This window comes from Caretta caretta, chromosome 19, assembly GCF_965140235.1.
Source record: "Caretta caretta isolate rCarCar2 chromosome 19, rCarCar1.hap1, whole genome shotgun sequence".
Lineage (NCBI taxonomy): Eukaryota > Metazoa > Chordata > Testudines > Cheloniidae > Caretta > Caretta caretta.
Genome location: NC_134224.1, coordinates 5,542,541 through 5,556,965, shown reverse-complemented (window position 1 = coordinate 5,556,965; position 14,425 = coordinate 5,542,541). Strand labels below are relative to the sequence as shown.

The following is a 14,425-nucleotide window of genomic DNA, read 5'->3' as shown; positions in this document are numbered from 1 at the left end:
TTAGGAAAACTAAGTACAAATGCAAAATGAGATTTAAGAAACCCAATGATTTAATCCAGATTTTAATCCCCCCTGGTTGGATCTAGTGTCAAGAAGGGCTAATGGGGAGAGTTGGGCAACATAAGAGCGAGATTCAGGGCTTGTCTGCGGAATTTATAGCGTGCGCCAGCAGGATCTATACAGGCCAGTTACAACGGACACCAACATGTTGCGCACTAATCCCTACCACACAGCTGTGCATTACTGCACTGTGTAGATGAGTGGTAACATTCCAGAGACGTGGTTTTCTATGGACTAGTTGTTTATGCAGAATGAGGAACACTAAGCAAGTCCCATTTCTAGACCAGATTCTTGTTTGCACATACATCTATCACGTTTCACACCTTGTTGGCATAAGGGGCAAGGTTTGGGAAGAACAGCTGCTAATTTTAAGGTAAATCAGAAGTTCTCTCTGCTGTTTATAACATTCATCCTAGATACTCCACCACCATCCCCTCCACCAAAGAAAATCCTTCACAGAAGTTCCATGGAGTTCAGATTTGTTGGCGTTAACACGACAGTTGGTTGAAAGTTTCCCTGGTAACCTGAGACATATTGGTAACATTCTGTCATGAAGAGCTCAGCTCACGACTACAATTTTTGCAGAATCAGAAATATTACAAGAACTCTGCTCCACTGACTTATTCTTTATCGCATCTGTATGTATTTAATCTTATCAGGACAGTGGAGCCGCCAAGTAGTAATTCTGGCTTCCTAAAACAATTGCTAGTACAGCCAGGACTCTCCCCCCTCAGGATACATGCACATGGCTATGTCCAATAATGCATCAGATTTTGTATAACTGAAGGTCTCAAGCAGATAGAGCCAATGACATGGTTTATAAAGAGAATCTTGAAACAAGGACAAATTCCACCAGTTACCAAGACTGAAAAAGACAGGTCAGAAGCTGACAACCAACCAGGGATTAGCGACACTAGAGAGTTTAGTTGATAGGGATTATGCATTTTTTCCATCTCAGAAGAGGCTTTAAAAATTTTAGACCAAAAGAAGTGACTAAATTAGTGGAGACGTTGGATTAAGCTGCACTCATACTTGAACACTTCTGCTTCATTTCCTTGTCAAGTGGCAATAGTTCCATCCCTTCTCAAGTATTTGTGCATTTGCTATTATATACTGCGATCTAGTGAAGCTATGCACTAGTCCTCTAGCATCACTATATAGGGATTCAAGCACTCAGAAGTACACCTCTCTGGAAAGATTTTTAGCAGCTCACAGGCATGTGTCTAGCACTCCCCACACACCTGTAGTTGTCACATGTGGGTTTGGAGGTGGTTAGCAGAACTGAGCCAGACAGGTTCTTTTCCTTGCTGTTGCAAGTGGATGGAAGCAAGAAGGGGCTGCTGCAATTCAGACATTTCTTGGTAAAGATCTCTACTGTATTAGGAATGTAGTTTCTTCCTTTGATTTTAACTCTCATCCAATGTAGCCTTCCTATACGGACTTCATCAATAAAGTCAGTCCTTCTGTCAGTCACTCCAGCTCTGAAGACAACACATTGTTGGTGTGTGTTTGAATTCAGATTTTAGGGCACTAAGGCTGTTCGATTACTTCTTCCTGTTCTGGGTCCCCCCACCAGAGCTTTTGCCCATCCCCTTGCTCTGCATCTCCTCTGATCCCCCACCCCCTTTCTTCACCCCTCTGCATTCAAGTCAGGTTTCTTCCTCTCCTGCTGTGTGCAAGCAGGAGTAGCAAGGAAAGCAGATGAGAGGCTCTCCCTGCTCAGTTCTGGTGCCCAGAACCACAGCTGTCCCTAGCTACTCGGAAGGGCAACAGCCGGCCAAGTCTAGCTCAGCCTCTGCAGCACCAGGTTGGAGCATTCTCAGTTATTCTGTGGAGACAGGCATGAACAGTTCAGTCTGTGCATAGGAGCTGCTCAGTATAAACAAAATCAGAGAATTCACCTGCCAAACTCTAGCAAGCTTCTACTGAGCCTGCAGGAAGTTTTCAAGGTGACCGCAAAAGGCACAGACACCAGGGACCTGTCAAGTTTCATACCCTTGCTTCAAAGCGTGAAATTGCTAGAGCTTCTCAACAAAAGGGGATTTTTTTAATTTTATTTTTTTAAAACATGGGCAAAGTGTATTTCCCTAATCTTGTTCTTGGAAACAGCTGAAATGTTTTAGCTAGAATTTCCCAGCAAAAAAGTCAGCCTTAGGCAGACATCTAGTATGAAAAATGTCAGCACAAATTGTTTAAGTTTGGCAAAGTTACCAGCAACTGAAAACATATATAATGGAAAGCACTGTGCAACTTTAACAGGCGTTGCTACCAGTTTCACCTATAAATATAGGACTTGGTCACTAATCAGAGGGGAGAAAGATATTACAGCATGTTCCAAGGATCAGTTTTGTTCCAGGCCCTTTTTTTTTCCTGTCCTAAATTTCAAGGGGCATACATGAGAAAACTGCTGTTTCTGATCAGTCCTTCCTTCCAGACTAGAGTTATGGAGTTAGTTTTTGTTCTCTCTTTAGTGTCAATAATCTACTTGTATTAAGATGAATTATCTTTAAAGAGCAAAGATGTTGGTGAGATAAACACCTTCACAAAACCACATACCAGTCTGACATCTCAACTAATTTATCTGTTTGTTACTACAGTAACCAACCACTATTTGTACTTAAATGGCAGTGCAAGTTTCCTGAAACCAAGCAGAGTAGTGTATTTTTACAAAAACTGGGCACTCTGTCATTTGTAAAACTGAGCATCACCGGATTTACATCGTATTTAAATGTTGTATGACGATTACTTTAGTCATCAACATTCCCCATTTTACAGATGGGAAAACAGTCTCAGTGACTTGCTCAAGGTCAAAGTTAGAGACAGAGATAAGATTAGAAGGCAGGATGTTTCTCTCTCAATATCCACTGCTCAGTGCATTTCATCACACCTGCCCCTATTTCTTCTCCCCCAGGTTTGCATAATTAATGCACCTGTATGCAGCACAGAGATGTTCCAGGCTCCCAGGTCTCCACACCTTATTTCTGAATGATGCTGCTGCTATCTCGAACACTCCTCTCACCATGCACAGGTATTTCCAAAATAGTTTCCCCTCGAATGCTGATCTTTCCATACCCTGGCAACTACAATGACAGCCATTCCAACATTCTCTTGGACCCATATTTGCTGCTGGCTGCTCAAACACAAGAGTAAGGCAGACCTGTCGTTATAGTTGTATCCCCACCAATACTGACAAAAAGTCTCTTTAGCGTACAGTGGCAGTTGTTAGAATAGTAAATGCTGTTGAAAAGGGATTCTAAGAACCCTTTTCCTACAGAATGATCTTGATCAGATTTAGCTTTATCTGGAAGAGGACAGTGTGTTCACACTAGTTGCATTGCTGTACCTAAACCACTATTAGACCTATTTCATTCTGTTGCAAAAAATGATGCTCAGTCAGCCACCACAGAACTGCAGAGTTTACCTAATTTTAAAGTTTACCATGACTGGATTTGCTATTTTTCTTCCCATTTCTAACCCTGCCACTTACAGTGATTGTAGAAGAAGCAGAAGTATAAAAGAGGAACACACATTCTTGATTTCTCGGCTTAAGATGCTGCAATTTCAAAGGCAGAAGTACATTACAAAACTGTCATACAGGGAGACTTACTGAATACACCAGTATGTACCCTACACACATCAAGGTCAGATATCCTCTTTCCACTTCACAGATGTTATGGGTTTAAATTAATCCAAGAATTCTTCACCAGTTTCAAGCATAACATGTTGTAAGAATTCAAAAGAGAATGTTAACTCACTGCAGGCAGCTATAATTGTAGCCAGGCAGTGCAGATCACTGCATCTGCTATTCAGTTCTGTGTAAAGGTCTGCTGACGCAAGTCTTAACACACAGGAGGAGGAAACTCTGCAGGGCTTATCCAGTGCCTCATCATGCAAACAAGTAGCATCTAAAGACTGTTCTTAGGGAACCATAGGTTAGTTCTCTCTTCACCACAAGCAGCCATTACACAGGGCAATTTAAAGAGAAAAACGCCATGCACATTGCCCTTACTAAAAGAGGAAGCTCAACTGTGATTCACGCAAGTTTAGACAGTGGTTTAGTAGGGAAATTCCATTATTCAATAAGCCCCCTCCCCCCCGACATATTTAACATTAACCGTTTGGCAGAGTGAGAAAAACTGAAGATGAAAACCTGTTTGCACTTCTTGTTGTACGTTAAGCCCTCTTCTTCATATGTGTCACCAAACCTTCACCACTCTTGCTCCACCCATGCTTTGGACCACTGTCTTGCCTTCTTTGTCTTCCTAGCTCGACGGCTTCTCCCCTCATCCAATGCCTTTAACAGCCTCACAACTAGCGTTCACCAGATTCCATCCCTTTCTTTCAAAAGCTATTTCAACTACTTATTCCATGAGTCATTCTAGTTATGACAATGATGTACTTGTTTTCTAGCTTCATATTGTTTTCCTGCCTTGCACCTGCTCTAGATTCAGCTTTTTAGAAGGACTGGTAACTTGTTTGCCACATTTCACCTATTACAATGCTGTACCTAAAATCCAACACTGGGTTCCTATACTGCCCATGCCAAAAGCACCACAACTGAGAAGATATTGTGAAGTTAATTAGTCCTTTTACTTTTATTACAAGCACTACTCCATATATTTAGAATTTAGATATTTTAAAATCTTACTTTTCATACACTTCTCGGCTTGTGAGTACAGGGTTATCAGTTTCTTTTCCTGATTCTTGTATATAAACACAATATTTGTATTGCTAACACTGCAAGGCAATGTTTAAATGCAAAAGTGAAGCTATTTGAAATATTAGAAAGCAGTGAACATTTCTCCATTAGTGAGACTTAGAAAAATACACTTAACACCATTAATTTGATCCCAATAACTTGACAGTCACTTTAGAAGCAATATGGAGATCATCATAAGCTAAGTATGTCCATTGAATTCCAGTAGTTAATATCAAATACTAAGGACAGAAAGAAGCAAGATCTTTCAAGACAGACTTTGCAAGTCAAGTGCAGCTTTCAACCAACACCTTTAACATTCTGCATTTGTACTGCACATTTAATCAACACTGTACGTACTTAAAAGTCCCCAAGAAAAAACCTCTGTGTTGTAGTTCTGGATGAGGAAATACTGAGAACAGAGAAACCCTGACCTAACTCTGTATGTAGATCTATTTTATGTTAGAGTCAAGAAATAATGCACAAGTACAAATTTTTTGCATCTAATTGGCAATGAGTTATACAAGAGGGTTGGACTTCAAAATGGAACTCATGGCAGAGCTCCCATAACACACAGGGGAGGGGTACTCAGACAAACCGAAGGAGGAGTGCGGGGCAACCTTAAACTGACGAGTGGATGCAGGAGAAGTTGCATAATGGTCATCGCTGGGGTACTCCACTGTGGAGGAACCTGCAGTTCTGCCATCAACGATACTGGATCCAAGGAGCCTGTGGGAAAGACGGGGACTGGAAGAGTAGAGGGAAAAAGTTTGGGAGAGGGAAGAGAGTCAAATACAGTATCTTCATGTTGTAAAAATTCAGAGAGTTAGAAATGCATAGAAGCTCCTTGGTTAATTTAACAGCAATTCTCAGTGCCCACATTTACCACCTATAATAGTTGGAGACATTTAACACGGGCTAGTTTAAAACAAAAAAGTTTCCAATCCATTCAAATCATGGAGTCTGTATCATTGCCCAGATTGAGACCTCCCTCACACACTTGTACTACACAAATTTACCCTCAAATTAACAGTTGTGGCGTTAAATAGCTTCCATATCCACTCATATCCCAACCCATTCAATATCTCTGTTGGTGAACGTGTTGTGTCTGCGTAGGCAGGTCATGCCATACAACTCAGCTCTCTAATAACGATAGCAAAACAACTATTTCCCAGAATGCCCACAGCGACAGCAGCAGTGCACAACAGATGGAAGAAACATCACCTGATGGTCAGGGAATGTTTTAATGACTCATTTATCCAAAAAAAAAATAAAATACATATACTGAAAAGAATGACAACCTCACAGTTGCAATGCAACTTGAGTGAAAAATGTTTCTTCCCATGGTTCCAATCTGGCAGTCCAGTAAGGAGACACAGCTTTGGGTAAAATCCCACACACTTGGTTGGGAAGCAGATCACAGCCTGTTTTGGCAGCATCCTTTTTACATAAATACACCCAGCTGTCATTCATGCAGCAAGATGAGAAGAAATCATGAGAAACGGGGCTTTTTGGGGCAGAGCCATGTGTGCACCACCTAGTTGAGGCTCCAGTCCAGAATGGGGCCTTTGATAATCAATATTAGGCATTGTGGTCATGCCTAATAGCTGCAGGTATGTAGCCACTAAACCCAGTGACCTAGAGAAAATGTTAGCAAGGTAGAATCTACCATTAATCTTGTGATTTGCTATCTATAGCATGTCATGATCAATAGTTATCAGCCTGAAATTATGATCTCATGTCACCAGAGCCCACACATTTGTTTAGACAGAAGCAACTCATTCCCAAGTTTCTGCTGCCAGAAACCAACACAGCCAAGCTTTATTTTAAAAGGGTGTATCTTGTTCACCCCTATCGCCTAATCTGATTCAGATTAAAAAGTACTCCGGGTATGTATACACGGCAAAAAAAACCCCACAGCTGTGAGTCTCAGAGCCCAGGTCCTCTGACTCAGGTTTGCACTACCGGGCTAACGATAGCAGTGCAGACTTTCCTGCTCAGGCTGGACTGGGGGCTTTGAGACCCATCCTCCATGCCAGGTTTCAGAGTCCAGGGTCCAGCCTTAGCAGGAACATCTACAGAGCCCCATAGCGCAAGCCTGAGTTAACTGATCTGGCCTCTGAGGCTAGGTTTACACTACAACTTACTTCGGTATAACTTATGTTGCTCAGAGGTGTGAAGAAGCTGTCCCCCCGAGCAATGCAAGTTACATCAACCTATGCGCCAGCGTGGACAGTGCTACCTTGGTGGATTTATTATGCTAACGGGAGAGCTTAGAGCATCTTCACCAGACGTAATGCAGCGGTGCCGCTGCATCGATGTAGCACGTCTAGCGTGGACTATCCCCGAGACTCACTGCAGTAGGGTTTTTTGCTTTTCAGTGTAGAAGTACCCTCATTCTCCTCACAACTGTAGACATTAAGCAGCATTTTGTAACTTTTTTCTTTCCCACACTGCAGAGCTTTTGCTTAATTTCCTCTCAGTTCTCCAAAACAGACATCTGCAACCACTGCCTGCAGTGTTTATTAGCAGCTTCAGCTCTTCAAACCTCTCCCCATTTTCACCACAGAGATGATCCTCTTCCCTCCATAGCACCAGGACCAACCATTGTATTTCTAAGAAGATACCCACAATTCCCAATCTATGGAGTGTCTCTAAATATAACAGATCATGTTTGCTCACGCCTTAGGCCAGTGCATCTTCTCAACAAGCATGTTCTCTCTATCATGCTCAGACTATGCTAGCTAAAGCTTGTGTTCCAGTACTTGAGTTCTCCAGGGGCTAGGGGTGGGGAACATAGATCAGAAGAGGTGCTGATAATGTCTTCAACAGTTCTTTTGGAAAAAAAATTTTGAGAACAAAGATTTCTATGCAATGCATAAACCTCAGTAGTCTGAATTTGAGAGACAGTGAAGGAGAAGCTAAGCAGCATAAAGTTTGCCCTTTCAGAGATTTCTGCGACCAAGATACCACTAAATAGAATACTACATGGCCTGAAAGGGGAGGGACAGTTGCGTTTTATCCCCACTGATTGAACACTATTGCAGCCAGAGACCTAAACTTTTTGTAAAGCACTAGAGTGAACAGGGTCTTGGTGTTATGATCACATCATTCAGACCTCCTCCAAGCAATGTGGTAGAAGAGACAGTGCCTTGTCTACACCCGCACTCCCACTCTTGGTCTGACCAATGGATCTGCACAAGAACGTGAGATCTCCCAGAGAGAGTTTAGGACGGACAACTAATGGGTTCCTCACTTGTGCTCTCGGGGGTTTTCAGACTAAAGCAGGGGTTCGCCGGAACTACTTGATCACTCCTTGAAGGAGGGCCAGATTCATGAGAGAGTATCAAGGAAAACTTTGCTCTCTGGGACACTAGAAGGAGTCTGACTAGGATGCAGTCATGCTATGATTGGGGCCTATGCACGGAGTCACTGGGGAGGCGATACATTTCTCTACAGTGTTTGCCCACGGAAGCATGCCATCCTCCTCATTAGAACAGAATGTTGTGCACCCCACCTCTCGGGTACTGTATATCTATAGTGATAGGCACTACCCCAACAAGTGGTGACAGATATTACACCCCATGTTGGTACGGGATGTAGTATTTTACCTGTGTCCTATTAAGGCACAAAATGAGTAGAGGTTCTGAACCAAGCAAACTTGGCTTTTAATCTCTTGCATGAAATGCATCTCTTCACCAGGAAAACAAATACTATCACTCTCTACAGACCTAAAACTCTTTAGTCAGGCAAAGCGGTATGCCTACTATTCTGAAAGGAGGCATTTCCTGTCCACAACAGGCAGAAAAACAGGATCCTCAAGACAAACCACCGTGTTTAAAAAGTTGTAGGTATCCTTTGGGATATGGCGTTATAGAAATCTAAGTTGTTCTTAGCACAGTTATGCTTCTAGTGTGGATAGGACCAAAGCACTGATGTTACTGAGAATGAGGTTATCATCGACATCCCCTGAGTAGTTCTCTTCTGCGGACTGAAATTAAGGAAGAGGTGGGTACACAACAGGACTCCAGGTGAACCAAACAGCCATTTTGCAGCATTGGGATGTCATTCAGTTCTTATTTCTTTCCTACTTCTACGGAAAGAGGGCATGACAACTCACAATCCAACTTGTAGAGTGACGTCATCTGAAACATCTCACAGAATTGGAAGTGTGGTTGGCAGCTGAACGCTACCTTTCAAAGGAGCTAGATACAGCCTAAGTAGTACTAAATTGCAAGAAGCCAGTAAGCTGAGCATAAAAGCAAAAAGACGGGGAACTAAACTGTAGTGTTATAAACCTACAAGTACTTTTTATGGTAGTTTATCTGGCTAGAAAAGAGATTTTCCCCCTCCTCCCCCAAATCAGTGAACAATCTTCCCTCTCATTCCTTGGTCATCTTTCCTGGACTCCATCTCAACATCTAAGTGTTGCACATCTCCTAAACGAAGTATGTTGCACTGAATTGGCTGACAAGGAAAATGAGCACAAAAATGCCCCCAAGGAACAGGTTTAATGTGAAGGTATAGTCTAATGGGAATCTTGATAAATTACTTTCTGCAAAACTGCCATTTTCAGCGACAACTGCCGCAGGTCAGCAGTAATGGCTACTAATGGAAGAATTTATTTAATCTTGAAGGGGATACAGAATTTGTCAGCTAGAAACTAAAACAAGATTTTTACCACCCTCACAACTGGGCGATACGTATTCATGCATTGCATAAGTTCAATGAATATTCTTCTAATCATATCAAAATATCATGGTGCAAGATTCTCCATATGCTTGCACTCTATTTGAGTGCTTTCATGGAACAGAAGTCAGATGTGCAACTGATTAGAAGCATACAAAATAGCCTACTGTACTTAAGACCAGGTAAGTCTTTCCACCAAAACAATCAGTATGTTACAAGGAGAGAAGTAAACCCTACAGAGGAGTTAGCATACACCAGCTGGTCTTCTCATCAGAAGTCATTTTTACTTAAGAGCTTTAAATTACCTAGACAGAAGAGGTGTGTGTCAAACAAAAAGTGTTTTTTATGCTGCACAAACATTAAAGGCCTACTCCCACTGAAGGGGAATTCAGCTGACTTCAATATCACCAGGCCTTAGGTTAGTTTCTGCAGCAAGTGCCTGATGGTAAAAATGGTGATGAGCAACCACAATTTCAACACAGTGAAATTGTGGGAGCCCCATACTTCATGAGCAGGCCTTAACAGTTGGCAATGGAAAGATAGATATACAGTTACAGAAATGTAATATAGCCTATCTCCTCAGGAAGTTAACAGACTATGCCTGTCTGGCAGTGTTCACAGAAATACCCAATAACCACAAAGGAAGTGTGTTTGGCTAAAGAAAACTATGGACTGCTTCACTTATGGTTCATGAGAATTGAGGCTCCCTCCACCCTTTCATTGTTAGTACAAATGACAATTCTGTTGCAGAAACAGCAACTACCATTCAACGCAACAGAAAACTGGTTCAATCTTGATCAATTTAAGTTTGTTCGTTTACAAAAAGCCTCTTCCTGTCTCATGAAGGATTTCACATTACCAAGTAATTCACCATCTTTGGTAATAATGCTGGATTGTAAAACCTCACTTCCTGCCCATCAGTGCATTCTGGAATTGTAACATTCCAGCTATCTATAAACAGGATAGGCAGACACTTTAATAATCACACTTATCCAGGAGTCTTCTCTGCTGGGACAGCTTGTTTGTTTCTACATTAACAGGAGGAAGTACCAATCCTCATTGTTCAAAATGCAATTAGGAGATCTAAGAATAGCTTTTAGATGCCCAGTTCTGTTTAACAGCTGAAATATATATCTAAGATCTAGCAAATGGGACAATGACCTCTACCCCTAAAGAAAAAAAGACCACATTCAGCTTACATGTCAACTAACCCCCCCCCAAATATATAATTGGAATGTAAAACACACTTCTCTAAGCTGTGCCATCTTCTCTCCAAAACGTGCAGCTTCATCCATTTGTGCAGTTTGCTACAGCTCCAATACACACAAAGCATTAGAAACCAAAGATATGGATCCAACTTCAACCCAAATACCTCCCACAAGAAAATAAAGCAGTACTTGAACAATAATTTTGCATTTCTACTACTCATTTTCTCCACAGATCACAAAAGTGCTCTTTACAATTGTTAATTAGGGCCTCATACTGATCGGATATACATAAATATCATCCCTCTGTAGAATGGAGATAGAGAGGCAGAAAGGTATAGTGATTAACCCAAGGTCGGTTATTGGCATAACTGGGAACAGAATCCAGGAATCCAGATTCCAACCCTCTACAGAAATTCATTAGACAAACATTTCCAAGAGCCACTAGCCAATTGTCCTTAAGTTACTGTCCTAGCAAAAATAGCACAGAGGGCTCAGAACAGTAGGCCATGTGAAAATACATGGATGTGCAAGAGGATGAGTTAGGGGAGAAGCTGTTGCCTTTTTGCATTTGATTGCTTTGCCTTTGCACTTTTGAAGTCAGATCTTTAACAGTTTATTCCTCTCCTATAAGAGTACTTAAAAGAGAAAACAGTAAAAATTCTGACATTGAACATACCATCTGGAGCCATTGCAATGTGACATTCTTCCAGTGACACTTAATCAGCTCTAGGGCTACTTCATAAAAGGTCCATTTCCATTCAGATACCCACAGGATCCTACTATTATGTGCTTCTTCAGACATTATCCCATGCCACAGCTCTAATTTAAAGTTACAGTCTGAAGGAAGACACAATAGATGATATGCTTTGGCTGAGAACGTTTTGCAAAGTTACATAATCCAGTTTTTAAAAGTTTCCCTTAAAAATAATTCTACCTTAGCAAAAGTTCAGTTCACACACAGGGTATGCATCCGATGAAGTGAGCTGTAGCTCACGAAAGCTCATGCTCAAATAAATTGGTTAGTCTCTAAGGTGCCACAAGTACTCCTTTTCTTTTTGCAAATTGTCAGTATTTGAAATTCAGCCATTATTTACTCAGGGTGTTTGAAGAGTCCTTACGGTCAGATTTTAGCTATATTTTCTATTCAACTCGTTTGCCAAATGACATGAACAGCAGAGCTACAAAACCCAGTTTTTCAGGAAACAGTCACAGAAATGGCATCTGACTCTTGACTGATGTGATGCTTGCAAAGGCCACTGTAATTCAGGATTTATTAGCTAACCACAGTATGAAGTTTTGCTAAAACCAAGCGGCTTTTAGTGCCAACACTCTTCCCAATTGAACTGGAAGCATCCATTGCGATATGAAGGAGAAACTTACTGAGAAGAAATTGGGGAGAAGTTTCCACCCCACACACTTATACAAACCAGGCAGGTATTGCTCCTTTGTTTGCACTAAACTGGTATTTAGCATCTGCTCAAGAGGACTGAATACGTTTTTGAATACACAGCAACAGCCCTAGACTACAAGATTTTAGACCTCAAACTGTCACATATTGAGGTGTTATGAAGTTTTCAATAGCATTTCATCTTTCTACCCTCATCCTCAAGAGCAGAGGGTAGAAAACGTCCAATGAAAGTGCACTGTCTACCTGCTTCCCTCAAAAAATTCTTTAAAGAGCTTTCATTAATAAGAGTAAGGTAACAGATGGAAGCATGACTTAGTGACAATGTGTGTTCCAAAATAGCATGGAGTGCAAATAAAGTTAGCACTTTAGGATTGACTCCTTATGTTGAACACCTGTGTTATCAAAGTGTGTCAGGTGATAATGAGCATCAGCTAATGTCCAACACCCACCACAAATGAATCTCACCTCCACTGTCCAGGAAGGTGTGGCACTACCATGGAAGCCTCATTTTCCCCTGATGAGGACTGGGTTGTCAGAAAACTCCAACAAGAAAAGGCTTTTTTGGCCTAGTCAAAACTAATCCCACACATGCCAGAAGTAAATTCCCTCCACACCCCAAGGCCTCCATGATCAAGTTCTGATGTATAACGTTTTGTTCAACAACCTTCTCTTGACAATGACTTGTACGTCATCATGCAAATGAGTTCATGCCTCTTCATCTATCAACCTACAGCATTTATAAATACACCAGCTGCTGACTGCCAAGTTCTCAAGTTGCCCGGTTGACACGGTTACATAATCACCGCAGTTAGCCATCCCTCGATATACACTCTTTCTACAGAGGCCAACAATAAGCTAGTGACTTTTCAACCGTCCCCCCTCACTTACCGAGCCAGGGATCATTTTCACAACCTGCTTGCTCCCCTTCCCATTCAAGAGGCCGCCTGCACCCAGATACCATGTGTGACTCAGAGACGGCGGGGGGGGGGTGTCCCTGCACAAGACATCACCCCATTACAGACACCCCCCCCCACAAAAAAAAAAAAAAGAGAACAGGGAGCCCACTAAGAGAGTCACAACCCATGCTGCCCTGGGCAACACCCACCTACACAGCCCTTTTCTTTTGTATTGCAAACCAACCCCCCCCCCCCAAATAACCTCTGCAGGTACAAGCCCTAAAGCACGCCCCCCCCCCCCGACACACACACCCTCCCCAGGGGATCAGGACCAGCCAGATGCCTTTGCACGCCCCCAGCCCAGCTACCGGCGGGTGTGGTGGTGGGGGGGGGGGGGGAGCCCTGAGCATGCCCCCCCGCCCCCCTCCGGCTGCATTTACCTTTGGCCTGGCAGTCGGCACAGTACTTGTTCTCCTCCTCCAGCAGCAGGCTGGCCAGGACAGCCTGGTACCGGTCCACGTCCCGCACCGACTTGCCCGTCATCGCGGGGGGGGGGGGGGAGGAGAGAGAGGGCGGGGGGCGGGGGACGGACCCTGCTCCCCACCCCCCAGAAACAAACCGCCCCCGGGGCCCCTGTAAGGGCGGGTCGCCCCCAGGCGGCGCGGGCCCCCCCCCCTCAAGGGTCCCTGCGGCCGCGGCCCCTCAGCGCTCACTCGCGGCCCCCCCCTCCCCGGGCCCTCACACGGCGCGGCCCCCCCAGCAGCCACGAGCTCTGCCCCGGGCAGCCACGAGCGGGAGCCGGCTCCGCGGGGGGAGGAGGCGGCGGCGGGGCCCGGGCTCTGGGGTCTCCGGGAGGCGCCTCAGGCGCAGCCGCTTCCTCTTTCCGGCCGGAGCGAGCGGGGCGGGGCGGGGGCGGGGCCAACAGGGGGGGCGGGGCAACGTGGCGGGCCGCGCCCCGGGCCGCCGCCGCCGCCCCGCGTCACGCCGCGGCGGAGCAACCGCGAGCCAATCAGGGGAGAAGCCGGGGGTGGGGGGGGCGGAGAGAGAGAGGGGGGGACGTCAATGGGGCAGGTCACGTGACTGAGGCCGTGGGAGGGGGCCCGAGGGATGGAAAGATGCGGGGGGGGGGGAAGGAGAGTGGAGGGGACGAATGGCGGTGGGGGGGGGAAGAGGAGGGAGAGGAGGTGTGGGGGGATGGAGAGGGGTGGGGAGAGGAGGGGGAGGAGGTGTGGGGGAGTGGAGAGGGACTGGTGGGGGAGAGGAGGGGGATGGAGAGGGGTCGGGAGAGGAGGGGGAGGAGGTGTGGGGGGATGGAGAGGGGTGGGGAGAGGAGGGGGAGGAGGTGTGGGGGGAGTGGAGAGGGACTGGTGGGGAAGAGGAGGGGGAGGAGGTGTGGGGGAGTGGAGAGGGACTGGTGGGGGAGAGGAGGGGGACGGAGAGGGGTCGGGAGAGGAGGGGGAGGAGGTGT

General features: G+C 44.6%; 1 protein-coding gene across 2 annotated transcripts in view; it reads right to left on the bottom strand.

The window, feature by feature from the left end:
- The window catches only part of SMAP2 (small ArfGAP2), a 37,970-nt gene extending 24,114 nt beyond the window's left edge, over positions 1-13,856 (bottom strand). The window contains exon 1 of one of the 2 annotated variants that reach the window (XM_048825700.2): positions 13,398-13,856. In XM_048825700.2, the coding sequence (XP_048681657.1) occupies positions 13,398-13,500 (103 nt within the window). In that variant the 5' untranslated portion in view covers positions 13,501-13,856. The remainder of the gene's footprint in view (positions 1-13,397) is intronic. The other variant, XM_048825699.2, reaches the window with a different exon arrangement.
- Between the last annotated feature and the right edge of the window lie 569 nt (positions 13,857-14,425).